The sequence below is a fragment of the Phoca vitulina genome, unplaced genomic scaffold, assembly GCF_004348235.1.
Source record: "Phoca vitulina isolate PV1807 unplaced genomic scaffold, GSC_HSeal_1.0 scaffold91, whole genome shotgun sequence".
In the NCBI taxonomy this organism is placed as follows: Eukaryota; Metazoa; Chordata; class Mammalia; order Carnivora; family Phocidae; genus Phoca; species Phoca vitulina.
Genome location: NW_022589794.1, coordinates 2,616,134 through 2,638,604, shown reverse-complemented (window position 1 = coordinate 2,638,604; position 22,471 = coordinate 2,616,134). Strand labels below are relative to the sequence as shown.

General features: G+C 63.5%; 1 protein-coding gene across 1 annotated transcript; it reads left to right on the top strand.

Moving 5' to 3' along the window:
- Positions 1-42: 42 nt before the first annotated feature.
- LOC116626833 lies at positions 43-10,354 on the top strand. Its single transcript, XM_032396381.1, has 6 exons — positions 43-133; positions 311-461; positions 693-753; positions 2,261-2,373; positions 3,867-4,018; positions 9,343-10,354. Exons 1-6 carry the CDS (start codon positions 43-45, stop codon positions 9,663-9,665), a joined length of 891 nt encoding a protein of 296 aa, XP_032252272.1. The 3' UTR covers positions 9,666-10,354.
- The last annotated feature ends 12,117 nt before the right edge of the window (positions 10,355-22,471 follow it).

Sequence of the window (22,471 nt, the reverse complement as noted above, 5' to 3'; positions counted from 1 at the left end):
GCTCGGTGCCACGGAGCATAGCCCGCCTGGACCGTTGCAGGAATGGGCACTGATCAACGGGCACTGCTGCAGCCTGAAACCTCGGGGCACAGCCCGCCCACGTGGCAGACAGAGAGGAAGCTCTGTGCACTCGGTGAGAGACGGGGTGGGGCCAGACGAGCCACGGATGCCAGCCACAGGCCCGAGGAGGAGGAGGGGGAGGAGGAGGAGGAGGAGGACGCCAGCAGGTGTCGGCTGAGCTTGGCAGACTCAGAAGGAGCCAGACTCAGACGGGAGCTGCTGGCGTGGAGCAGGGAGGAGAGAGAATGAGACTCCAAATACTGTGCCCCTCAGTGCCGGGACTGCCGACAGATCTCCGGACCCCCAGATTCAGCCAGGTCCGACGGCGTGTGGGTGGTCCCCTGGACGCTGCGTGCCGCACAGGGACGCGCGCCTGGCCGCCAGCCAGGAGACCGGCTCAGGTACATTCTGGGACGCAGAGCAGGTGGAGGAAACGCTTTGTCTTCTCAGGTGATGGATCTTCAGATGACAGGTGCCCCTTGTGGGCCCGGGAAGAACCCTCCCGGGCAGGCCTCGCCCACAGGCCCCGGCTCTGTATGGCCCAGGAGACAGCGAGCAGAATTAACTGGTCTGGAAGGCAGACCACAGGAGTCTTTAGAGCTATTCTCAAATAATTTGGCCTCCTTTTCCAGACACGTGCCCCTGCTTCTTGAAGTTCGGCCTGGCTGCGTGACCGGCTTTGAGCCTTTGAAGGTCAGTTCACGGTGTTTCCTGCTTGGTGGTGGTGGAAAGCTGCGTCAGCTTGGGGTCCCGGTCCCCCCGGTGAACACAAGAGTAAAAGCCTCCGCTGGCCCACCCTGGACACGGGGGAGCAGGCGCAGCTGGACATGTGCATGCACGGTGGGGGGCTGTCCGCAGCACAGCAGAGCCTACCCCAGCCCCACTGCTGGCCCCCCCCCACACAAGTGGGCTCTGCCTCTCCCCTCCTAGTCCGGAGGCAGTGGGCGCAGGGCCGTTTCCCGGGGACGCTCAAACACCTTACTCCTGGGTCCCTCAGAGACAGTGAGAGGCACAGTGGGGCATCTGCAGGGGTGCGGGGCCAGGCAGTGGGTCCTGAGCGTCCCCTGGGCTCTGTGCTGAGGGAGGGGCGGGTCCTCCTCTGAGCAGGTCCTGGATCCAGGCTGATGAACGCACAGATGTGAATCCTGCCCTCCCCACCCCAAGCCGGGAGAGGTGAGACCCCCCCAGCCCACCCGGGACCGACAGCCCCCAGAGCCTGCTTCTGTGGCTCCCAGAAGCCCGAGCGACCCCACACTTGGAGAAGTTGCCAGGAGCCTTGGGTTTGCTCGTACTTTTAGATGCTCTGATTAAATTGTAGCCGCAGTGCAAGGTGTTTATAATGTCATTAATGCTGCTGGTGCTGGCTCGTGCATAGCTCCCACGGAAGAAGCCTGCTCCCCAGGTCGGCTCGTTGGTCTGTTCACACACAATCTCCACACATCTCCAGAGATTACCATTTTAACAGCTTTGGGTAGAGATACCAGGAGGCAGTTACATTTAACAGGGCATAAATCCAATTCCCTCTGCCTTCAATTTTCTCAGGCTGCAGAATCCATTTGAGCCTGTCGGGATCTGATTCTGGAGTCCATCAATGCCGGCTCCTTCCCCCCAGCCCCCTGTCTGGCTCTCCCCTCTTGGGAACTCAGCCCTGCAGAGGAAGATGCCCCGATACAAAGTAACAGCCTTTCTCTCTTTGCAAGGGAATCTCATTAGGTGTGAAGGGGACACAGAGCCTGAGGCCTGGAGGCTGCTCCTGGCCGAGGCCACCGCCCCCTCTCCCGTGTGGCTGTGGATCACGCGCTTTGATTACCCCTAACAGCGCCCGCCGGCCCCTTCCCCTGTGCCCCAGCCAGGGAGGGTCTCTCCAGGGCCTTTTCTGGGGGGTCCCTTAGCCCCATGGACTGTCCACATGGCTTTTTGTCCTTGGTCTGTCCTTCCGCTACAGTGGTGAGGACACCGAGGCCACGTTCTGAGCGGGAGGCACGCACCGTTCCTGAGATGTACGTATGTTATTACCCCCATTTTATACATGGGACACAGGCACAGAGAGGGTAAGTGGCCCGCCCACGGTCACACAGTGAGGGTCAGAGCCAGGCAATGCTCACCCAGAGGCCGTGCAGACTCCTGAGGGCCCCGCGCCATCCCGCCGAGTTCCGCATGCAGAGGGTGGGCAGCCATTGTGCTTACCCTTCCGCCACAGCTCCAGTGTCCCCGACCAGAACCGCCTGGGCCTCCGGGCCAGTCGTGCATTGAGCGGACACACCCCTGCCTGGCCTCGGGGCCCGCAGCAGCGCCCACCTCTCCGGAGCCACGGTCAGTGCAGGGTGAGCCCGTGGTTCACGGGGACTCTGGGTGCGGCTGACAGGAGGGGCCCCGGGCAGCAAGCAGGTGGGACCGGTGTGTGCGTGGGGGCTGCCCGGGGTCCCCTGTGCGGCACGATTCCCCGCCTCTGCTTCAGCATCCGCGTGACTGAGTGCGCGGACACCTGCTTCTCTGTGCATGGGCCCACGTGGGGGCGTGTGTACGTGTAGAGCAGTGCCCGCGAGTAGGCGGGGCTGGGCGCGCGGGCATTCCTGTGGGCGCCGCGTGCGTGCTCACCAGCACTGCTCGCTCATGGAGCCTGCGGAGCCCTGTGGGACCACCTTCCTCTGCCCCAGAGGAGAGGCTCAGGACGGGGGACCCCAGCTGCCCGACCCGAGCTCCCGAGATGGTCTAACCCGTCCTCCCACTTAGGATTTAGCCGGAGCCTGGACGATGAGGGATTGCTTAGGAGATCTGGTTGCGCGCCCCTCCCTGGGCCCACCAGTTTCCTCCCCCTTGTCCGTGTCCAGGAGAGGAGCTCCTGGCCAGAGCTCAACCCCAGACAGAACCGGCCACTCTGGGCCCCGGGTTGTGCTCCAGCCGCAGCCTGGGCAGGTCTGGAAAACACGGGAGTCCAGGGGAGGGGCGGTGGGGAGTGCTTGAGGTACGTCTGGGGCCCTGGGTCCTGGCGCCTTCAGCCTCCCGTGGCCCAGGCTGTTCTGCCGGTGGCCCCTCCCCCGTGCCAGCTCAGAAGTTCTGGTAGCTTCTGTGGGCACCCCCTTGGGAGCCCTGAATTGGCATGAACTCAGCCGCCCAGACTGTGGAGAGGCCACGTGGGGAGGCCACACGGGGAAGCCACACGGAGGGACCATAGAGAGAGAAGGGCTCTAGTCGCCCAGTTCAAAAAAGCGTCTTTAGTAGGGACCCTTGGGGAGGAAGAAAAGATGTTGGACAACCATCAGGATTAGATACAAAGAGAAATAGTATCTGATGTTTGATGAAAAGTTATTAGGCTCCCAACTGACAGTCCACAGGAGCATGGTGGGGCTCCCCCGTCCTGCGCTCTCGCTCGAGACTGCCAGAAATTGCCCAGGTGTTTGTGAAGGGACGTGGAGCCTGCCCACGGTGGGGCGTGGATCTCCCCAGATCTGCTGGGGACGCTCATCACGGCTCCATTGTGGTAGGAGAGGACCAGGCCGGAAGCACACGCCCCTCGCCCCCGTCCTGGGGAGTCCCGAGGCCCCAGGAACCCAGGGCAGAGCCCCCTGCCCCGCCCGAGGGCCCCGCAGAAAGTTGGCGGCTCCCGCGCTCGGCCTCAAGACCTGTGGGGCGGCCTCCTCCCTCTTGTTCTGTTTGGGACGCTAATTTGCTGCCCCGCAAACGGAGAGCAGAGAATCCGCCAGGGGGTCGGGGAGCAAGCAGGCCAGGATGAGCAGCGGGCAGGCCCGCTCTCTGTGCTCCGGGGCGCTGCCACGGAAGCCCGGTGACGGCTTCTCCTTTCGCAGAGGCCGCCCGAAGCTGGACGCCACCAGTGAGTGCGGGGCCGAAGCGCGTTGGACCGTGAGCTGGACGTCCACGCGTGGATCCCGCCAGTCAGAAACCAGGCGGCCGGCGCCATCTGCCCTCAGCCCTCACGGACTGCGCGGCTTTGAGAAAGGTACTTAACCTTCCAGGCCCGTTTCCTCTTCCGTGTCAGGGAGAGTGACTGCACCCCTGCGTCGGCTTATCCAGCCGCGGCGCTTAGCGCCCAGCGCGGAGCCCAATGTCAGCATGTGCTCATGTTACCGTCCTTACCGCGTACAATGGTAATAATGTGACCCCGAAACAGGACAGGGGACCTTCTTGGACTCGGGTTGTTAGCGATTTTATAACACGTGCGGTTTTTTTCCTGATGTCTCATGCCTGAGGTCCTGGGAGACCAGGGTCTTGGTGAGGACAGCCCTACCCAAGACGCGGGGAGTTGCGCTGGGGCGGCGTCCCGGGAGGGGCCGGGGCAGCAGTCGCGTCCCCCTGCAGGAGGCTTGTTCCTGGACAGATGGACGGTCGGACGGATGGGCCGAGGGGTGCCCGCGAGTCGCGCGGCCTCATTAGCTTTCCCCCGGAGCCTTCCCCGTGGCCAGCTCGGTGCAGCCCTGTCAAGACCCATTGATTTGCTGTCCCTATCACTTCCTGTCGTCTCGGCGGCCACAATGGCCTCGTCAGGCCTCTCCCAGCGCTTCAGACCTCGGCGTTGCCACGGAGACGAAATGACCCATAATAGTCCCTGCCTCCTCCAATGAATGAAGGAAGGGACAGAGATTTCCTTGGGGTTCGATGCTGGGGACAGCGCGCCCCCGCCTCACGGTATTGGAGCCCCTGGCCGCCGGCACCTGGGTCTGGGTCCCCCCGTTCCCCGGGCTCACTCGCTGCTGCTGGCGTGAAGCGTGGACGGCTCGGGGCGTGGGGGGTGAGACGCACAGACTCATCAGAAACTCCGCGTCGCCAGTGGGTTCTCCAAAATGCTGTCTCCCTGACCCACATGTGCCGCGGTCCTCGGCTGGGCTGCCAGCGCGCGCTTGGCGATGCTTCTGCTCGGGTTACAAGGCGGTGAGCCTCGGCTCAGAGCGCCCGGACGCCCCAAGAGCATTTCCCCAGGCCTTCGGTTTGGTCTGCCCTTCCGACCTTTCGTAGGCCTGAGCCTCATGATCGGCATTGCCTCCCTCCCCTTTTAGAGCTGGGACAGTGAGGGGAGCCATCGACGGAGCCCCGGCGGGCCGCTCACACCCTCAGCCCCGCGGAGCCCCCCCCCAACGTCCCCGGAGCCCTGGCTTCCTCGCCGACCCCGTGGCCGGCCAGCAGCCCGAGGGCGCCTCCCCCGAGGAGGGACCTGACGGTGTGGGCCGAGGGCTCCAGTCTTGCCTCCACGGCTCTGCTGTAACGTGACCCCCAAACTATTGGGGCCTTAAGGAGCAGGGGAGGGGCTGGGGCTGCTGCGGGCACGCAGAGGCCGAGTGGCTGGCGTCCTGTGTCTCGGCCACGGGGGAGGCCGTGGGCACTCTGCGCTCACACGCCGCACGGCACCCAGTAGGGCTCTCTGGGAACTGGCTTCCCTCCCTGGCCCTCGCCCGAGGCCGCGCATGGAGAGGCTGGGAGGCCACAGAGGGTGGCCTCTGCCGCTGTCCTCGGCCTGTCTCCCTCCCTCTCTGTCTCCTTCTGTAGCCCCCTGTGTCAGGACGGTGCCAGCTGCCTGTGCTCACCCCGTGACTGCTGGGTTAGGGCCCAGGACCAGGTCAACCAGACTTAGTTTCCTCCTCCCCAAGGTCTGCGGGCCCTGGGAAGGAGTCATGGCCCGAGGACATGACCGGTCAAGGCTCAGGTGGACCCGCACGAATTCAAGGTGCTCGAGAACTGAAAGAGGGAGACACCAGGTCCGTCTGGGCCTCTTGGTGGAGGACTGTCAGGAATATGGGCCACTGGGTGGGCTGGGGGCCCTGGGTCTCCTCCTAGGGTGTGGGAGCTGCAGGATTGGGAAGGGGCCAGAGCCCAGGTGGAGAGCACAGGGGGTGTGTGCTCCTTGGGGGCAGCGGGGCAGTGGGGGCGGCCCGAGGGGCTGCAGGGAAGCTACCGGGAGGGTCAGGAGCCTCGACGGCCTGCACCTTTCCTGGCTCGGGGGTCGCAGGCTGCATCTCTTCCTGCCTGTGGGGTCAGCAAGCAGAAATGGGGACCACGAAGGGAGCCAGCTTCCTGTCATGGTGCCCAGCCTCCTGGGCCGGACTCTCCCTGTCTACCGTCTCTGACTTACTGCCCCTGGAAGGTGTACCGGAGCCTTTGTCCTGGACCCCCCCTTCCTCGGCCGCCCCCATGTCTTCCCATCTCAGGGCTCCCACTTGGCCGTCTCCCCAGGGTGTCCTCGCAGTGAGGGGTTCTCTCCTCTCTCCACCCACACGGCCCTTCCTCGGGGAAGGCCGACTGCAGTCTTGCCTCCTACAGGTAGTACTCCAGGATTGCCCCAATTGTTGCCTTCTCTCCTTCCTCCTCTTCTAGGACACCTGCTCAGGCTCAGGCTGAGGGCAGGCTTCCCATGGGGACCTGGCTGGGCTCTCCCTTTCAGGGGTGCTGCAGTGCACTGAATAGCATCCCGCCAAATTCACGTCCACCTGGAATCTCAGAAGATCTTATTTGGAAATTGGTCTTTGCAGATGGAATTAGTTAAGATGAGGTCATAGTGCAGTGGGATGGGCCCTGATCCAATGACTGGGTCATTATAAGAAGAGACCCACGGGGACAACTGGGTGGCTCAGTCAGTGAAGCGTCTGCCTTCAGCTCAGGTCATGATTCCAGGGTCCTGGGATCGAGTCCCGCATCGGGTTCCTTGCTCCGCGGGGAGCCTGCTTCTCCCTCTCCCTCTGCCGCTCCCCCGCTTGTGCTTGCTCTCTCTCTGACAAATAAATAAATCTTAAAAAAAAAAAAGAAGAGACCCACAGACACGGACACATGGGGAGGAGGCAATGGAGGCAGAGCAGGGAGGGACACCAAAGATGGGGCAACACCAGGGGCAGGGAGGGGCTGGGAGCATCTGGGGGGCAGGGAAGGGCGGGGCAGGGTAGGGCAGGGAGGGGCCAGGGCAGAGTCTCCCTCAGAGCCCCAGAAGGGCCAGCCCTGCGGGCACATTGAAGTTGGACTGTGTCCTGCTAGAATGTTTCCGCCCCGTGTGGCACGTGCTCAGTGGCCCAGCCCGCGGGAGACCGCACCGGTCAGGGCTGGTGGGGCCGGTGCCCTGAGCTGCTCCCGGGGACTGTGGAGAGAGGGACTCCACGTGCAGGCTCTCTTTCCTGATCATCCTGCAGAGCGGGGACCATGCAGAGTGGGGACCAGGGCTCACTGGGACTGGGGTGTGGAGGGCGTTGGGGGGTGAAAAAGTCTTGGACTTTTAAAATGTATATCCATTCTACTTGGAACTCTAACTTATATTTTATTTATTTATTTATTTTTAAAGATTTTATTTATTTATTTGTGAGAGACAAAGAGCAAGCACAAGCAGGGGGAGTGGGAGAGGGAGAAGCAGGCCTCCCGCCGAGCAGGGAGCCCAATGCGGGGCTCGATCCCAGGACCCTGGGATCATGACCTGAGCCGAAGGCAGATGCTTAACGACTGAGCCACCCAGGCGCCCCTTGAACCTATATTTTAAATTTTATTATTATCATTTAAGTCGTCTCTACACCCAATGTGGGGCCTGAGCTCATGACCCCGAGATCAAGAGTCCCACGCTCCCCCGACTGAGCCAGCCGGGGGCCCTGGGAATGTATTCCTTTCATGTTTCAGAAATGCAGGTCAAGGGCTCGTTATTCTAAACTAGTTTTTCTGTGCTGTCGGACACTGTGGGTCGTGAGGGGTCGCGGTGGGTCGTCTGCCCACCCTGCAAGCCGAGGGCTCTCCTGGAGCCCGCACCAGGCAGGGAGGGGGCGGAGCAGGCCTCCAGGGGCTGCCCGAGGGAGGCTGCACTCGCGGCCCTGGGGAGCCACGGTCTGGTGCACGTCAGATGCGTTGTGGGCTGATTCCTGGGTCTCTCGCCTGCAGCCCCCAGCCCCCTCTGTCCCCCCGGGGCAGCCCCGAGCACCCGCCTCTGTCCTTTCTCCTCCGGGGGCTTCCGGACGGGCCTGCAGGTTGGCAAACTCAGTGTGGGGCCCAGTTCCTGGCCTCAGCACCTGGGCTGGTGGGCACCCAGTGGGCCCACAGCCCGCGTCCTGGAGCAGTGTCCCCCGGGGCACCAAGTTTTCACGCCCGGTCCTGAACGATTAACAGAGGGAACCGGGGCCTGCAGCTCCTAGGACCCGGAGGATCCGGTCCCTCCTCAGGTCACCGCACTGATGCTGGGGGACATCAGATGTGGCTGGAGGACGCCCTGTCCACCTGCTCAGGGCTTCTGCAGGGGGTCCTGGGGCCGGGAGCACCACCCGGAGCTTGTCAGGAGTGCAGCCCACGGTGGGTCCGAAATCACAGAAGCCTGCCCGCCTGGGAGACTGAGTCCTGAGCACCCGGGCCCTGGGCAGGCCTGGCCTGAAGATGAGTGGGGAGACCCTCCCCGTGCCAGAGGTGTGCGGGGTGGGGGCGTTCCATGGGCTCCACTCTCTTCACGGGGGGCAGCCCACGGGGCATCGGCTTGGCTAAGCAGTTGGTCTGACGCGGTAAGAGCTTGCCGACAGCGTAGGGCGCGTGCCCGCGGACGCAGGGCCTGTCCCTGTCGTCCAGCTCCAGGCCGGTGGATCGGTCCCTCCACGTTCCCATCCACGGGTTCCTGCTCCCAGGGCGCCGGCCCACAGTGCGGCCAAGCGTGCCACCTAGTGGACAGAGGGGACGTTGCTCCTAGTGCTCTCGCGGGCTGGGAGGAGCCTACCCCCAGTGGACCCTCAGCCTGGGAGGAGCCTCCCCCCAGTGGACCCTCAGCCTCAGTGGACCCTCAGCCTGGATGGAGCACTCAGCCCTACCAGGCCCAATGGCTCGTGCCTTTCACAGAAACTTCTATTTGTTGGGGGTGGGACATGGGAAGGGTGGGCGGCAGGTGCTAGAAGGCCACCACCACAGGCTTCAGGATTCACCTTCCCCCAGGGAGAAATCGCGGAAGCCTGACCACCTGGGAGACTGAGTCCTGACCCCAGACCCACGGGGGCTCGGCTGTGCTCTTCACCCAGGGTGTGCGTGCCCTGGCCTGGAGATGGGGGGTTGAGACCCTCACCCATGCTGGGTGTGGGGGCTGTTCCATGCGTTGAGCCAAGTGTGGGCAGGGCTGGCAGGAGTGGTGTCCCCAGGCTGGGATGCATGGCTTCCTCTCTGGTTCCGGGAGCTGTCCGAGACATTCGCAGCCCCCAGCCCCAGGTGGGTTCCTGCTCAGGTCCTCACCAGGACCCAGAAGCCTGCCCTTCCCAGCTGCTCTGCTCCTGTTCCTACTTGGGTCTTCAGTGGATGTGGCAGAACCATGTTCAGCCCAAGCTGTGGCTTCTCCAGGAGACGCACCTGCTCTGGGGAGAGCCACGCTCCTTGTCCAGGAGATGCACCTGCTGTGGGGAGAGCCACGCTCCTTGTCCAGGAGACGCACCTGCTGTGGGGAGAGCCACGCTCCTTGTCCAGGAGACGCACCTGCTGTGGGGAGAGCCACGGTCTTTGTCAAGTTGATGCACCTGCTGTGGGGAGAGCCACGCTCCTTCTCCAGGAGACGCACCTGCTGTGGGGAGAGCCACGCTCCTTGTCCAGGAGACGCACCTGCTGGGGGGAGAGCTGTAGCCCACTGCAGCTCTTTGGAGGCCCAGCAGGAGTCGTGGGCCCGGTGAAGGCCCCCTCCTCTTGGGTGTGGGGGACTGACTGAGTCACTCCTGAAAGACAGAGGAGGAGCCTTAGCCCTGGGGTCAAGGTCACTTTGGCAGCATGCACCCAAGGTGCCCCGAGGAGAAGGTGCTTCACCTCTGTAGGATGTCCCCAAACCCACACCCCCAGAGAATCCCGAGAAAGCATCAGAGTGACCCAGACAGACTGAGGGCAGTCTGGAAACACCTGACCAGTGCTGCTCGAAGCTGTCGAGGTGAGGGCCGGGCACGAGCCTGAGCCTGGATGGGAGGGGGTGCGCGGGGCCCCGGGGACGGGGCGGGCGCGGACAAGCAGGCTCTTGTCCAGGGAATGCAGTTACTGTGGCCACTCGTTGTTTTGACCGTGGACTGTGGGAGGTGAGGGATGAGCCGACCCACAGACAGGGAGGGTGTCCAGGGGAGCCTGGCGCGCGCCCCCGAGCCCTGTGGGACCACATGTGCCCACTAGATGGCAGCAGCGCCCTGCAGCCTGGACCACCCTCCCGCCCCGGAGGTGCCGGGAGGTCAGGGCCGGCGGGGCTGGGGCGCTGGCCTTCCTCCAGGCGGACATGTGGGGTCGACAGCTATGAAGGGCACCTGGAGGGCAGCGGAGGGCCGCCTCCTAAGGAAGCCTGCGCTCTTCAGGGTCAGCACTGCCTGCCACGCTCTCTCCGTCTCTGTCCAGTCTCTCTCTTTCCGTCTCTCTGTCACTGTCTCCCTGTCTCTCTGTTTCTGTCTGTCTCCCTGTCTCTCTCTCCCTGTCTCTTTCTGTTTCTGTCTCTCTGTCACTGTCTCCCTGTCTCCTTGTGTCTCTCTGCCTGTCTCTGTCTCTCTGTCTCTATCTCTGTCTCTTTATCTCTCCCTCCCGGTCTCTCTGTCTCTCCAGGTCTCTCTCTGTCTCTCTGTCTCTGTCTATCTCTGTCTCTGTATCTCTCCCTCCCGGCCTCTCTGTCTCTGTATCTCTCCCTCCCGGCCTCTGTGTCTCTGTCTCTCTGTCTCTGTCTTTCCTGGTGTCTCTGTGTCTCTGTCTCTGTATCTCTGTCTCTCTGTCTCCCTGTCTCTCTCTCCCTGTCTTTGTCTGTCTCGCTTTCTCTTCTGAGCTCCCGGCCCCTCTTCCAGACCTGGGTCACTCTGTCTGGGTTCAAGCCCGTCCCCCCGTTTTGGGTCAATGACCGGCCTTCCCATGCATCAGGGCCCTCATCTCCGCACGGGGTGGGAGTGGCCTCTGAGGGCAGGGCTGTTGGAAGCGTCAGACAAGTCGCTGTCGACGAGTGCTTGGGGCCTGGCCTGCGCTGTCCGCACCCATGTCAAGTCACCAAACGACATCCAGACCCACTCCCTCCGTTACGGTGGGGGGTGCTGCCCCTGTGCCCCCGGGTCCCGGGTCTGTGTCTCCAAGTGCACGCTGGGATGCATGAGCACTGCCCTCAGCGCTCCTCCAAAGTCCTCCTTGTCTGGATGAGAAACCGGGGCCTAGTGGGGGATGCCTGGCCCAGGCTCCTCGCTCCCGGTGCTGGACGCTGGAGGCCCCGGGCAGCCGGCCCTCATCCCACGGGCTTCGGCTGAAGGCCCTTGAAGGCAGAGGGCCTGGCGTCCAGCACCCAGCCCAGGGGCCGTGGCCTCAGGGTCGGAAATCCCTGGGGTCCTCGTGCGCGTGCCAGAGTATCTTTGGGACACCTCTGATTTCTCCCTAAAATATTTACTACGCAGCCCTACTGGGAGCACACGTGTGATCGGCCCGATGCCCCCGGCCTCCAGCCTGATGCCCCCCGACCTCCGCCTGATGCCCCCTGACCCCCCTGACCTCTGGCCAGATGCTCCCCGACCTCCGCCTGATGCCCCCCGACCTCTGCCTGATGCCCCTGTGACCTCCACCCAACCTCCAGCCTGATGCCCCCTGACCCCCCCGACCTCTGGCCAGATGCTCCCCGACCTCCGCCTGATGCCCCCCGACCTCCACCCAACCTCCAGCCTCATGCCCCCTGACCCCCCCGACCTCTGGCCAGATGCTCCCCGACCTCCGTCTGATGCCCCCACGACCTCCACCCAACCTCCAGCCTGATGCCCCCGACCCCCCGACCTCTGGCCAGATGCTCCCCGACCTCGGGCTGACAAAGCCAGCCAGCAAAGCCCAGGTCCCGGCCGACGGCCTTCCCGGCAGAGCTGAGAGCCTCGTCCACACCAGCCTCCCACAGAGCTGGGCGCCCCAACCTGACCTGGAGGCAGAGGACTGTGGGCGCCGCTTTCGTTTTGTTTGTAATCAAAGCTGCTGTTCTAGAGTTGCGGCCCTCTTCCCTCATGTGGGCCGCAGATTACCTTAAAGTGGAGTTTTTCCCCTGAGGATTCACTTGATTTGCTGTGCTGTGTGTGTAGGTATGTGTGTGTGTGTATTTACCACGTGCACACGTGTGTGTACATGCACGCACATGTACAAGCATGTGCACACATGTACACACACGTGTGCTCACCGGGGCACGTGCACGTGTGTGCATGCATGCCTGCCTGTGTATTTGGGGACCGCAGGGGGAGCCATGACCTAATTCTGGGATCTGGGTTGGGGAGAACCCGATGTGCCCCATGCATCCTGAAGAGCTGCCCACCTCCTCTGCGGCCCTTGCTCATGTCAGGGCACCCGCTGCCCCTCCCCCAGGACACCACCTGTCCCCACATGACCCCTCCTCCTCGGCACTTTCCCTGAGCCCGCACTGTCCCGAGGTGGCGGTCTACGGACAGGGGAGCTGGTGGGTGTGGCAGGGGTCCCGCAAACCCTTGGTGATGCCAATCATGCACGCGAGTGTCCGGCATTCCAGGACGGTGGAACCCATGTGCGTGGGAGCAGGGGGGCGGTTTGCGGGGAGGCTTGTCCAGCTCTCCTGCTCCCAGCCCAGAAGCGTGGGTGGCACGTCTCCTGCCGCACGTGCTCTCCCCGGGCGGTGAGCACAGCCCGTCTCCCGGACTCGCGGGTTGGGGACTGACGCCCAGGAGCGACACGGCAGGGCAGGCGGCACCCTCCTGCTCACCCGGCTGAGGCCCGCCCTCCGCGCTGCCTGGGTCCACCCTCATTTCCCTTGTGCCGTCGGCAGCGGGGACGGTCCTGCCGGCTGAGCGGTGGAGCCCCAGCGCTGCACTTTGGGGCCTAGGCTGTCGGCGGGTTTGCGCCCTGAGAGCGCTGGCGGGCTGAGAGCCTTGGGCGCGCCTGTCCCCCTGGGGCGGGAGGGGGCCGGGCCTGCCAGGGCCGGTGCTCCGGTGCCCGTCCGCGGCCATGCACCTGACGCGGGGCGGTCCGAGCGCACCGCGCTTCTGTAATCCACAAGGGACAGGAGTACAACTCAGACTAGCTTAGGAAAAAGGCAGTAAGAGCCCACCTTGCTGGCACAGGTCACTGAAGCCTGGGCTTCCCCACGACGGGTTCCAGGCACGCCCATGATGTCAGGATCTGCCACTCTTTTCCTGGGCTGGTTTCCTTCTCCAGAGAACCTTGAAGGGGGGTGCGGTTGGCTCCCAGCCCCCCAGACAGACACCCCATCAGGCTACAGCTCAGCAGAAGGAGCTCCTTGTTCCCCGAGAGTTCCGGGACATCTGCAAGGGGCCCGGACGGCGGTCCTGTCCATCTCCAAATCAACACTGTGACTTTGATTGGCCTGGCCTGGATTGAGGGGCCACCCTGAGCCTCGGGGTAAGACTGGCCTGGACCCAGGGAGCTGGGGCTACAAGGGGGGGGGACACTGGGCAGTCAGGGAGCAGAGCTGGGCACAAGAAGCCCACTGTCCCCTGGATGCACCTGGGCTTAGCATCAGGCCACCCGGGGAGCCTGGCCCGCCACACGGGGAGAGCTTTGTCAAAGACAGGGAAACAAAATAGTCTGTGGTCTGAACTTCATGTTTTCCACCCAGTGAATAACAATTAGCTAATTCACCTAGAAGAACTTGTCTTCTTGGTGAAGAAGGGCTGCCTGGGGAAAGAGAGGGCTCCCTCAGTTACAGGGCTGGGCGTGAGAAAGGATGCAGAAAGGATTGTCACCCAAATGGCATCCGAGGACTTGGGGGCTGGAAGGGGCTGGATCCCCATCTGCTGGGGGTCTGGCTGGGCTTGGAGAAGACACACCTTACACTTTTGTGGGTTTTCTCTCTCTGGGTTTTCAAGCACCTTCCTGCCCACATGTGCAGAGATCTCCTTCAGAGTCTGGCCTGTGGTGGTCTGAATGTTCGTGCCCACCCAAAGTCATACATTGAATCCAAATGTCCAGGGGTGATGGCATTTGGAGGTGGGGTCTTGGGGAGGTGATGAGGCCTTGAGGGTGAGGGCCCTGCGCATGGGACTGGAGCCCTTTTAAAAGGTCACAGTGAGAGGTCCCGGCTGGGAGCCCGGAAGAGGGCCTTCTCCGACCGTGATCATGCTGGCCCCCGGTCTTGGACTGTCTGTCCTCCAGAACTGTGAGGAATCAGCGTCTGTCTATGAGCTCCCCCCGCCCCGCCCCGGTCTGTGGTGTGTTACAGGACAGACCAACACATGGTGTGAGCTTGCGTTCTGCGTCATGAACAGGGACGGCTCCGTTTTCGGACATGGCTGTGGGGCAGGGTCTCCAATACTCCTCTCCCCTCCTCTGACTTCAGCGGGGCGCCTGGCCACCGGGATAGGCACAGAAGTCCCAGCCTCCCCCCAGCTAGGTGTGGCCAGGTGACTCAGCTCGAGCCCAGTGGTTCCGGGTGGGGTCGAGCTCCTCCTGTCCCCCCTCCTCTTGCAGCCTGCGAGTAGGCGCGGTGGCAAAGCCCTCGGGATTCTGCTGCCTCCGACACCACCTGGGGGAGCCGGGGCCCTCGGGCGACTCTCCGAGTGGACAGCACGCAGCAGCCCTGGGCCTTGACCTCTGCTCTGCTGCTCAAGGTCGTGCCACCTGCAGCCCAGCCCAGGTGGGAGTGACTCTGACAGCCGAGCCCCCACGGGGACGGCTGAGCCAGCAGGCCTTGGCGACTGTCCCCACCCGGCCCTTGCACTCAGGACGCGGACGCCATGGTCTGGTGACAACCTGCACCCCTCCACTGTGATTTTGGGGAGGGCGTGCCCGTGGGGGGCTCCCCTCTGGTCACAGCTGGTGGGTTTTCTTCACCCTAAATTTACATCCTTACATTGAAGTTGATGCCACTTTCTTTTCTCTTTCATTGAAAAGGGGGCTTATTTGGATAATGTGTTTCACTCTGAAATAACAAAAGGCAAAACCCAGGGAATAAAGACATAAGGAGCCAGTTAAGAAGGAGGATTTCTCGGGAGCAGAACTGGTGCCGGGAGCCTCTGACCATGTCCTTTGGCTGCTCTGATGGTCTCTCCTGAGCTTTTGGGAAAGAAATTTGTCGTGCGTTTTCCCCACGTCCAGGGGCTGCCGTTCCCGTATGTGACATTGTGCTGGGGGGGGGCTCACGGGGAGGGGCAGGGCTGAACAGGGGACCCGGGACCCCCACTTTTTCCAGTCTGTTGTGATTTTCAGTTATTTTCGCCTCAACAAGGGGACTGGCCTCTCTTGAGAGAAGCCAGCAGCCTTCAGCGCGCCCCCTTCTCAGGCCTCCGGGGCGCTGGGGGGGGGGGGTTTGGCAGAGACAACGGGGCAGGACTCACCTCCAGGGCGGAGTGCCTGGCGCCCACAGCCGCCGACTGCTCCTGGGCCCTTCCTGCCCCGCCTCTGCTCCTTCGTGACTGCTCGCCGGCCTCGGCCAAGTCACCGCACATCTGTGGGCAGGGATTATCGTGTCCCGGGGGACAGCGAGCCTCTGTGGGGGCAGCATCTGGTGTTTGCAGCCTGCCGGGTGATGGTTCAGGCCTGGGCTGGGAGCAGTCCCCGAAGCCACGGAGCCAGAGGGGCCGCCAGAGGGGCCACCGGCCTCCCTGTGCCCTTTGTCTGCTGGAAGAGCCGGCCAGCCCTGCCTCTCGAGGGGAGAGGTGCCCCAGAACTTTCCGGCACACAGCCTCCCTCGACTCAGGACGGGGTTCCATCCTGATAAACCTACCGTGAGTTGGAAATGCATCTGACACACGTAACCTCCGGGACATCGCCGCTGGGCTGGCCCGCTGTAGACACACCGGGCAGGAGCACGGATGTTCGCCTGCCGCTGGGCAGACTCATGACACAAGCCTAGTTTCTAATAGAGTGGACCAGCTCCCGTCACTTGCTGGACACTGTGCTGAAAGCGACAAGCGAATGGCTGTCGGGGTATCACTGTGGACCCTGCTGACCGTGCGGCCGGGCCCAGCATTCCCGGGGCGGGGCGGGGGTGCTGGGATGCAGACGGCACGCCTGGGACCAGATCCAAATTCAAAATTCCGGTACGGTTCCTACTGGACGTGGGTCACTCTTGCACCATCATAAAGTTGAAAAGTCACAGGTCGAACCACCGTAAGTTGGAGACCATCTGTATTTTGAGGCCCCCCCACCCCCAGGTTGACCATCTGTGAGGCCATCCCCAGTCGGCCAGGCCACCGCGGTCTGTCCCACGTTTCCGGAGAAATCCCACCGGGCCAGCCCAGGGCGTCAGCCACGGGGACCCAGTCCAGCAGGGCTGGCTTCCTGTGGGGGCACGTGGCCAGCCCCCCAGTCACGTGGCTCAGGGATAGCTCAGGGCCGGGACCACATGGCCCAAGAGAGCGAGCCCCGAAGGGGAACGGGCAGTGTCTGGGCAGGGTGACCCCGGGCCCCCACGGCCGGGCGGAGGACACCACCACAGACATGTTGCTGCTGTGGGCGTTGGGTGCAGCTCTCGAGCTGACCTCCGGAAGACGGCTTCTGTGCGAGGGCCCTGCTCTGCCTCAGTTTCCCCACCCGCACTTGCTCAAGATCGCATGCATTAAGGATGGATTCGGACCCGTTTACCATCAGGCTGTCTGAACATTCGGACGAGAAGCCCCGGGAGGCATTTGTGGCGGCAAGGGCCCGCGGATCGGGGCGCGGTCCCTGCTGCGTGTTGGAGCCAGGCCAGCATCCCTGGGCCCTCCCTCGGGCAGATGTCCTGTCCTGGCCTGGGATGGATCGCTGGACAAACCCAAACCCCTTGGAGGCTTTAGTCAGCACAGGCCAGGAGCTGGGAGCCCCAGGCCGACCCCTGAGGACCTGCTGACAGGCGGGCCTAGATGCACCAGCTGTTGGGTGGCAAGCAGGCCGTGGGCAAATGCGTCCTAGGAGGCGTGCCTCCCTCGGATGGCTGCGCCTCACGGCGCCTCGTGCTCCAGGCTGAGCGCAGGCTCGGCCGGAGTCCTCCTGGGCACGGAGAGGGCACGCTGGGGGCCGGTCCCCAGAGACCAGTCAGCTCGGCAGGAGGGAAAATGTTCGTACGGAGACGGGAGACGGTGGCTTGTGGAGGTAGCGAAGCCCCTCCGATAATTACAGTTGCACTCGAGACATTTGGGACTGGAGGTTCATCTCCATCTGGGAACGCCGAGAGCAAGCCAGACTGATGTCCCGGGTGACCCCGGGGACGCTCGCCTCTCTTGCGCACGTAGGTGGAGCTGTGGGCAGGTGAGGTGGCCCTGTGTTAGGGGGTGATGGTTTGTATGGGATGAAGGTGGTGGGTGGAGCTGGTGGCTGTGCTCAGGGGTGGCCTTGAGCCCCCCCTGTCCTCTCTGAAGCCTCCCGCCGTGTTGGGCTGCTGGCACGTGGGTGTGGCAGAGCCCCCCAGCGCCGTCTGCAGCTGGCTTCCTGTGGGAGTAGCCCCTCTGTGAATTCCTCATGTTGGCAAGGCACCCCCACTGGTAGTGCGGTGGTTGGACCCTTCGGGGGAAGAGGCTCCCTCCTCGCTGTCCTGATCCAAGGTCATCCCTCTCCTGCCAGGGAGGCTGGGTCGCGTGGCCCCTGTGTCCTGTGAGGAGGTGCGGGGCCACGGTGGCGCGGTCCCATCTCCTATCGCACCTGTCTGCAGGTCGGTTACGGTCGGTGCTGCCTGGGAGGGGGTATGGGTGGGAGGGGTTACGGGGGTGCACAGGCTCTGGGTTTGGGACAGGGTCGGAGTTCAGGTACAGGGACCGGCTTTCTTGAAGAGAAAGCCTGAGAAAACTGAATAGGGACAAGTCCCAGGAGACCATGAAAGTGAAAGGTAAGAATTTAATGCGTGTTATAAAAATCACAAATTCCTCAGCCCAAGTACCCCAGCAAATCCACAAGAGGGAGGAGCATTTCTTACAATCAATACAATATGCATGATACATCCAAGCTGCCTTTGGAGAAAAAGTGCTTTGCCATTGGCCTAGTTTGGGGTGCAGGCTGCCCTTGTACGTGGGAGGATGTTCCCGGTCTGTGGGCTGAGGGGTTCACTGTGCAAGAGGGCTTGCCCTGCACCCCATCCCCCATCCCAGGCTAGCCCTGCACCCCATCCCCCATCCCCCATCCCAGGCTAGCTCTGCACCCCATATCTCTGAGCTGTGGGCTAGCTCTGTACCGACCGCACTGTCAGGGTCAGGGGGCGGCTGTGTCCATCTTCCACGTGAGGTCCCCAGGGAGATGTTCTGCTGAGGCTCCTCTCATGGCCCCTGATCATGGCCAGGCGGAGTTCTCACTCTGTGCTGTAGGGCTGCCCACTGCCCTCCCCCGTCCTGGACAAAGTCGGGGTTCTATTTGTCAGAAGGAGGGCCGTGGCCACCACGGGAAATGCCACATTTTCTCCCACCGGCAGCACCGTTCATGGATCCTGGATGCTGCCCTCCATCGCGATGTGTTTCCGTCCTTCCTCCTGCTCAGTCAGGGTCCCGAGGACACGGCCCTGCGCCCGGCTGTCCCACGTGTAGCGGGCCTCACGCCACCTCCGTGGGCAGGGATGGCCACGTCTCTGACACTTTGCAGTGCTCACTTCGGAGGGGCCGCCTCCTGCCTCTCCGTCCCCTGCTGCCCCAGTGTGGCCCCGTGACCTCCGGTCGCTGTCTTCCTGCACCACCATGGGGGGCGGGGTGGGTTCCTTCAGACTCACGGGCCCTCAGCGTCCCCCATCCCGCATCATGGACCCAACCCTGCTCAGCTGCCCAGTCGCAGCTCAAACATCAACTCCTCCTAGAAGCTTTGCACCCCCCTCCGCCCCCCTAGACGTGCCGCCAACGGATTTCAACCGGCTATGCACTCAGTGAATTGTTGAACCGCTGTCCCTCGCCTCCAGACCGGGATTTGTGCGCCCTGCGTCCCCACTCATGGTGCGGCGCGGGGCCCTGACCATCGGTGGGCACCCAGCCCCCAGGGTCTTCTCTGGCCGCACGCGGGGCTGCGCCCCATGGGGCTGGGCGTGCCCGGGGCTGTCACCGACATTTGCCGACTCTGAGGTTTTTGCTGTCTTCCGGAAGAGTCTCTCTGTTCCTGACCTACTTTGTTGGAAGAAGAGGCTAAACTATACTCACCGAGTAAAAACACCAGGAGAAGGAAAGAAAAAATATGTATCTGTCAAGGACAGTAGTCAGAGTGGGTAATGGCTGACCCCTTAACCACCTCTGTAAGGGCCCCTCTCTGAGCGCAGTCACCTTCTGGGGTGACTTTGGGGGGGCACGGTCGGGTCCTCCGTGCCTCCCTTCCCGAGAAAGCCTCCTGTACTGGGTCTGAGTGTGTTCGGGATGCGGCCACAGAAGGCCACAGACTGGCTCATCAACCAGGAGCCGTGCGGGGCCCGGACAGTCTCCCTCGCAGCCTCGGGCGGATCTGGGGCCTAGGGCCTCTGGGCTGTGAGAGAATAAACCCCCAACGGGCCACCTAACGGGGAGCGTCCATACAGGGCTCCGGCCGAGCAAGAGACACACCCTTGCTGCCTCCAAGCTGAGCAAACAGGCTGGACTCTGGGGCCTCAGCCGCTAACCTGCTCCGAGAACAAAACAACTTACCGCTGGTCTTTGTCTCGGCTGCTTCCTACCCGCCCGCGGGGTCGGGGCCCCAAAGTCACAAGCCACAGCCGTGCGCCTGGACGCCTCGACCCGTGTCAAGTGTGGAAGCCCGCCCGCCCGCAGGGCGCGGGGCGCGGGGCCCGGGGAGAGGAAAGCTGGGACATCTGCGCTCACGAAGCAGTTGGCCCTCCTTTATTTCTGAGGCCTGCTGGTTCAGCTGGATCCTCGGGGGTTGGGGCCGCAGGGCGGGAGCCGCTGCGGGAAATGGCCTGGGGCTGGGATTCAGGGTTGCGGGGCGACCGCGCCCCACCTGCAGGCACCTGTAAGTTCAGGTCAGACCCCACATCAACAGCCGCCTCGTGCGGGCGCCCGGGGACAAGTCTTTCTCCACTGTTCCTGCTTCTTTGCGCGTCGACTCTCGTGTGCTTGGACGCTGGATGTGGGGCGCTCCGCCGCCCGGCTAGCCATGATCGCCCTGCGGGTGGGGCTGGAGCAGGCGTCTCCTCCCTGCCAACTGCAGGTCTTCCTGTCCTGTCCACGACACGGGCGGCCCTGTGGCCCTCTGCATCCCTGTGCGTTCCCTGAGCTCAAGAGCAGCCATGCCAGACGGAGGGTCGATGCAGTGGGTTGAATTGTGTCCCTCAAAAAGGTAGGTGGGAGTCCTAGCCCTGAGTACCTGTGGATGCGGCCTTATTTGGAGATAAGGTCTTTGCAGAAGATCGCGAGATGAGGTCATCCCGGGTTACCCAGACGGGCCCTAAATCGAACAACTGGTGTTCTTATGAGAGATGCAGACGTGCCGGGGAGAAGCCGTGTGCGGACAGGGGCAGAGATGGGAGGGACACGGCCACAAGCCCAGGACGCCTGGAGCCCCCAGAGGCCGGGGGAGGCAGGAAGGACCCTCCCCTGGAGGCAGCGTGGCCCAGCCTGGATCTCAGACTCGTGGCCCCAGAACTGAGAAAACACCTTCCTTCCGTTCCAAGGCCCCCGGTGTGCCGTAATTTCTTGCAGCATCTCTGGGAAATGAATCGTGCCAGCCACACCCTTGTGTCTCGGGCTCGGAGCTCTGCCCCCGGCCGGCCAGCCTGCCACTCAGGGTCCCCAGTGCCTCACCTCAGCAAGCATCTCTAAGGAGCCCCCCTATGGGAGGGACAGCGCTCGACGCTGGACCCGCAGCGGTAAGACACTGTCCTGCCCTAAGGACGCAGCTGGATGCGGAAAGGGCCCACAAACACACATGGTTGTTCCCAGGGGCACGTAGGCCTTCCAGCAGGTCGAGAACTACTGATGAGATACGGGCTTTATTTATTTACCCATTTTTTTCATTTTAAACACGCCGAGCCACGCCTTTCTTCCCAGGTACGTTCAGCCCCAGCGAGGCCACTGAGGGGAGGACAGCGCTTCTGTGACCCAAGACCGGTGCCAACGATGATCCAATCCCCCGGCGTCCGTGGCTGTCACGCCCTTTGTGGTTCGCTGCCCAGGGCCCCTCGCAGACGCGCGCAGCTTTACTTGCTGTGCTCGCGCATCTCCAGGGTCCTGCGCGGGAGGCCCCAGGGCCCGGGCGTCCTCTGTCCTCTGCATGGATCCCGACACACGGATTCTTTCAGCTGCTCCTGCTGGGTGATGAGCGTCCAGAGCCCGGCCCTGTCCCAATGGTCCCCATCTGTCACCTGAGACCTTCAGGTGCTCACCTGTCCAAGTCGGCTCAGGCCGCCCCAGCAAACCCTGCAGCCCAGGGCCTTGAACAGCAGGTATTTCCAGAAGCCGGCCCTGGAGGCCAGAGCTGGGCGCCTACAGGTGTGGCCTCCGGTGAGGTTTGCGTCCTGGCTCACGGACGGACGGTGTCTTCTCTGTGGCTCCCTGGCCGGGGGGAGGGAGCTATCCTTCAGGGGGCTCCACCCTCATGACCTCACCCCTCCCCGGGGCCCCAGAGCCTTGGCAGTTGGGGATCAACGTGTGACCTTGGCGGCACGCTCAGGCCGCCGTAGCACGACCGCGTGGTGCCCTCTGCGCTTGGCCAGTGTGCCTCTCACGGCCTCTGGGCTCCTCCTGCCCCGAGGTTGGGCGGGCTGTGGGGCCAGCGCAGACAGTGTGTCCGGGGGACGGCGCGGGTCTCTCTGCACTGGTGCCAGGGTGCCCAGGCGGATGCCACCCCGCGGCCCGGCCCCCGTGGGACGTGGAGGCCTCAGCTGCAGGAGGTGTGCGCGCCGCCCCAGCAGGAAGAGGCTGAGATGCGGGGCCTCCTCTTCCCCCGCGGGCCGTCTCCCGAGGCTGCTGCCGCTTTGCCGCCAACACGCTCCCAGATGTGCGAGGTCTCGGGGCAAGAACGCGGACGCCTGGTTTCACGGGGCGGGCGTGAGCGCCGAGGCACTGCGAGCAAGTCCTACGCTTGGTTTTCAAGAAGATTCAGTAGACAAGCGCTGAGAGTAAGCCCCAACCCCTGTCGCTTGTCAGAGTAAACGCTTCAAATCTCCAGATGGGCTTCCGCATGAGCTCTGATGCCCCCCACCGGCTACGCTTGAGGGGACGCCAGACGACCCCGGGGGGCATCCGACTGCAAGGTGGTGCCTGAGTGCGCGGGAGGGGAGCTGGGCTGCCTGACTGTGTGGCCCAAGGTGGCCAGGCGAGGCCAGGCGAGGCCAGATGAGGCCAGATGAGGCCAGGCGAGGCCAGGCGAGGGCAGGCGAGAGCAGGCGAGGGCAGGCGAGAGCAGGCGAGAGCAGGTGAAACCAGGCGAGACCAGGTGAGGGCAGGCGAGCCCAGGCGAGGCCAGATGAGGCCAGGCGAGCCCAGGCGAGGCCAGATGAGGCCAGGCGAGACCAGGAGAGACTAGGCGAGACCAGGTGAGGCCAGGCGAGGCCAGATGAGGCCAGGCGAGGCCAGGCGAGGCCAGATGAGGCCAGGCGAGGGCAGGCGAGACCAGGCGAGACCAGGCGAGACCAGGTGAGGGCAGGCGA

What these genes read in the sequence shown, in the direction of transcription:
- LOC116626833 (XM_032396381.1), top strand. Translation starts at nt 43, where the DNA reads ATGGGCACTGATCAACGGGCACTGCTGCAGCCTGAAACCTCGGGGCAC. An exon ending in CAGCCAGGAGACCGGCTCAG is followed by an intron (nt 462 to 692) that starts GTACATTCTGGG and finishes CTCCTTTTCCAG; the next exon opens with ACACGTGCCCCTGCTTCTTG. An exon ending in ACTGCGCGGCTTTGAGAAAG is followed by an intron (nt 4,019 to 9,342) that starts GTACTTAACCTT and finishes TGGCTTCTCCAG; the next exon opens with GAGACGCACCTGCTCTGGGG.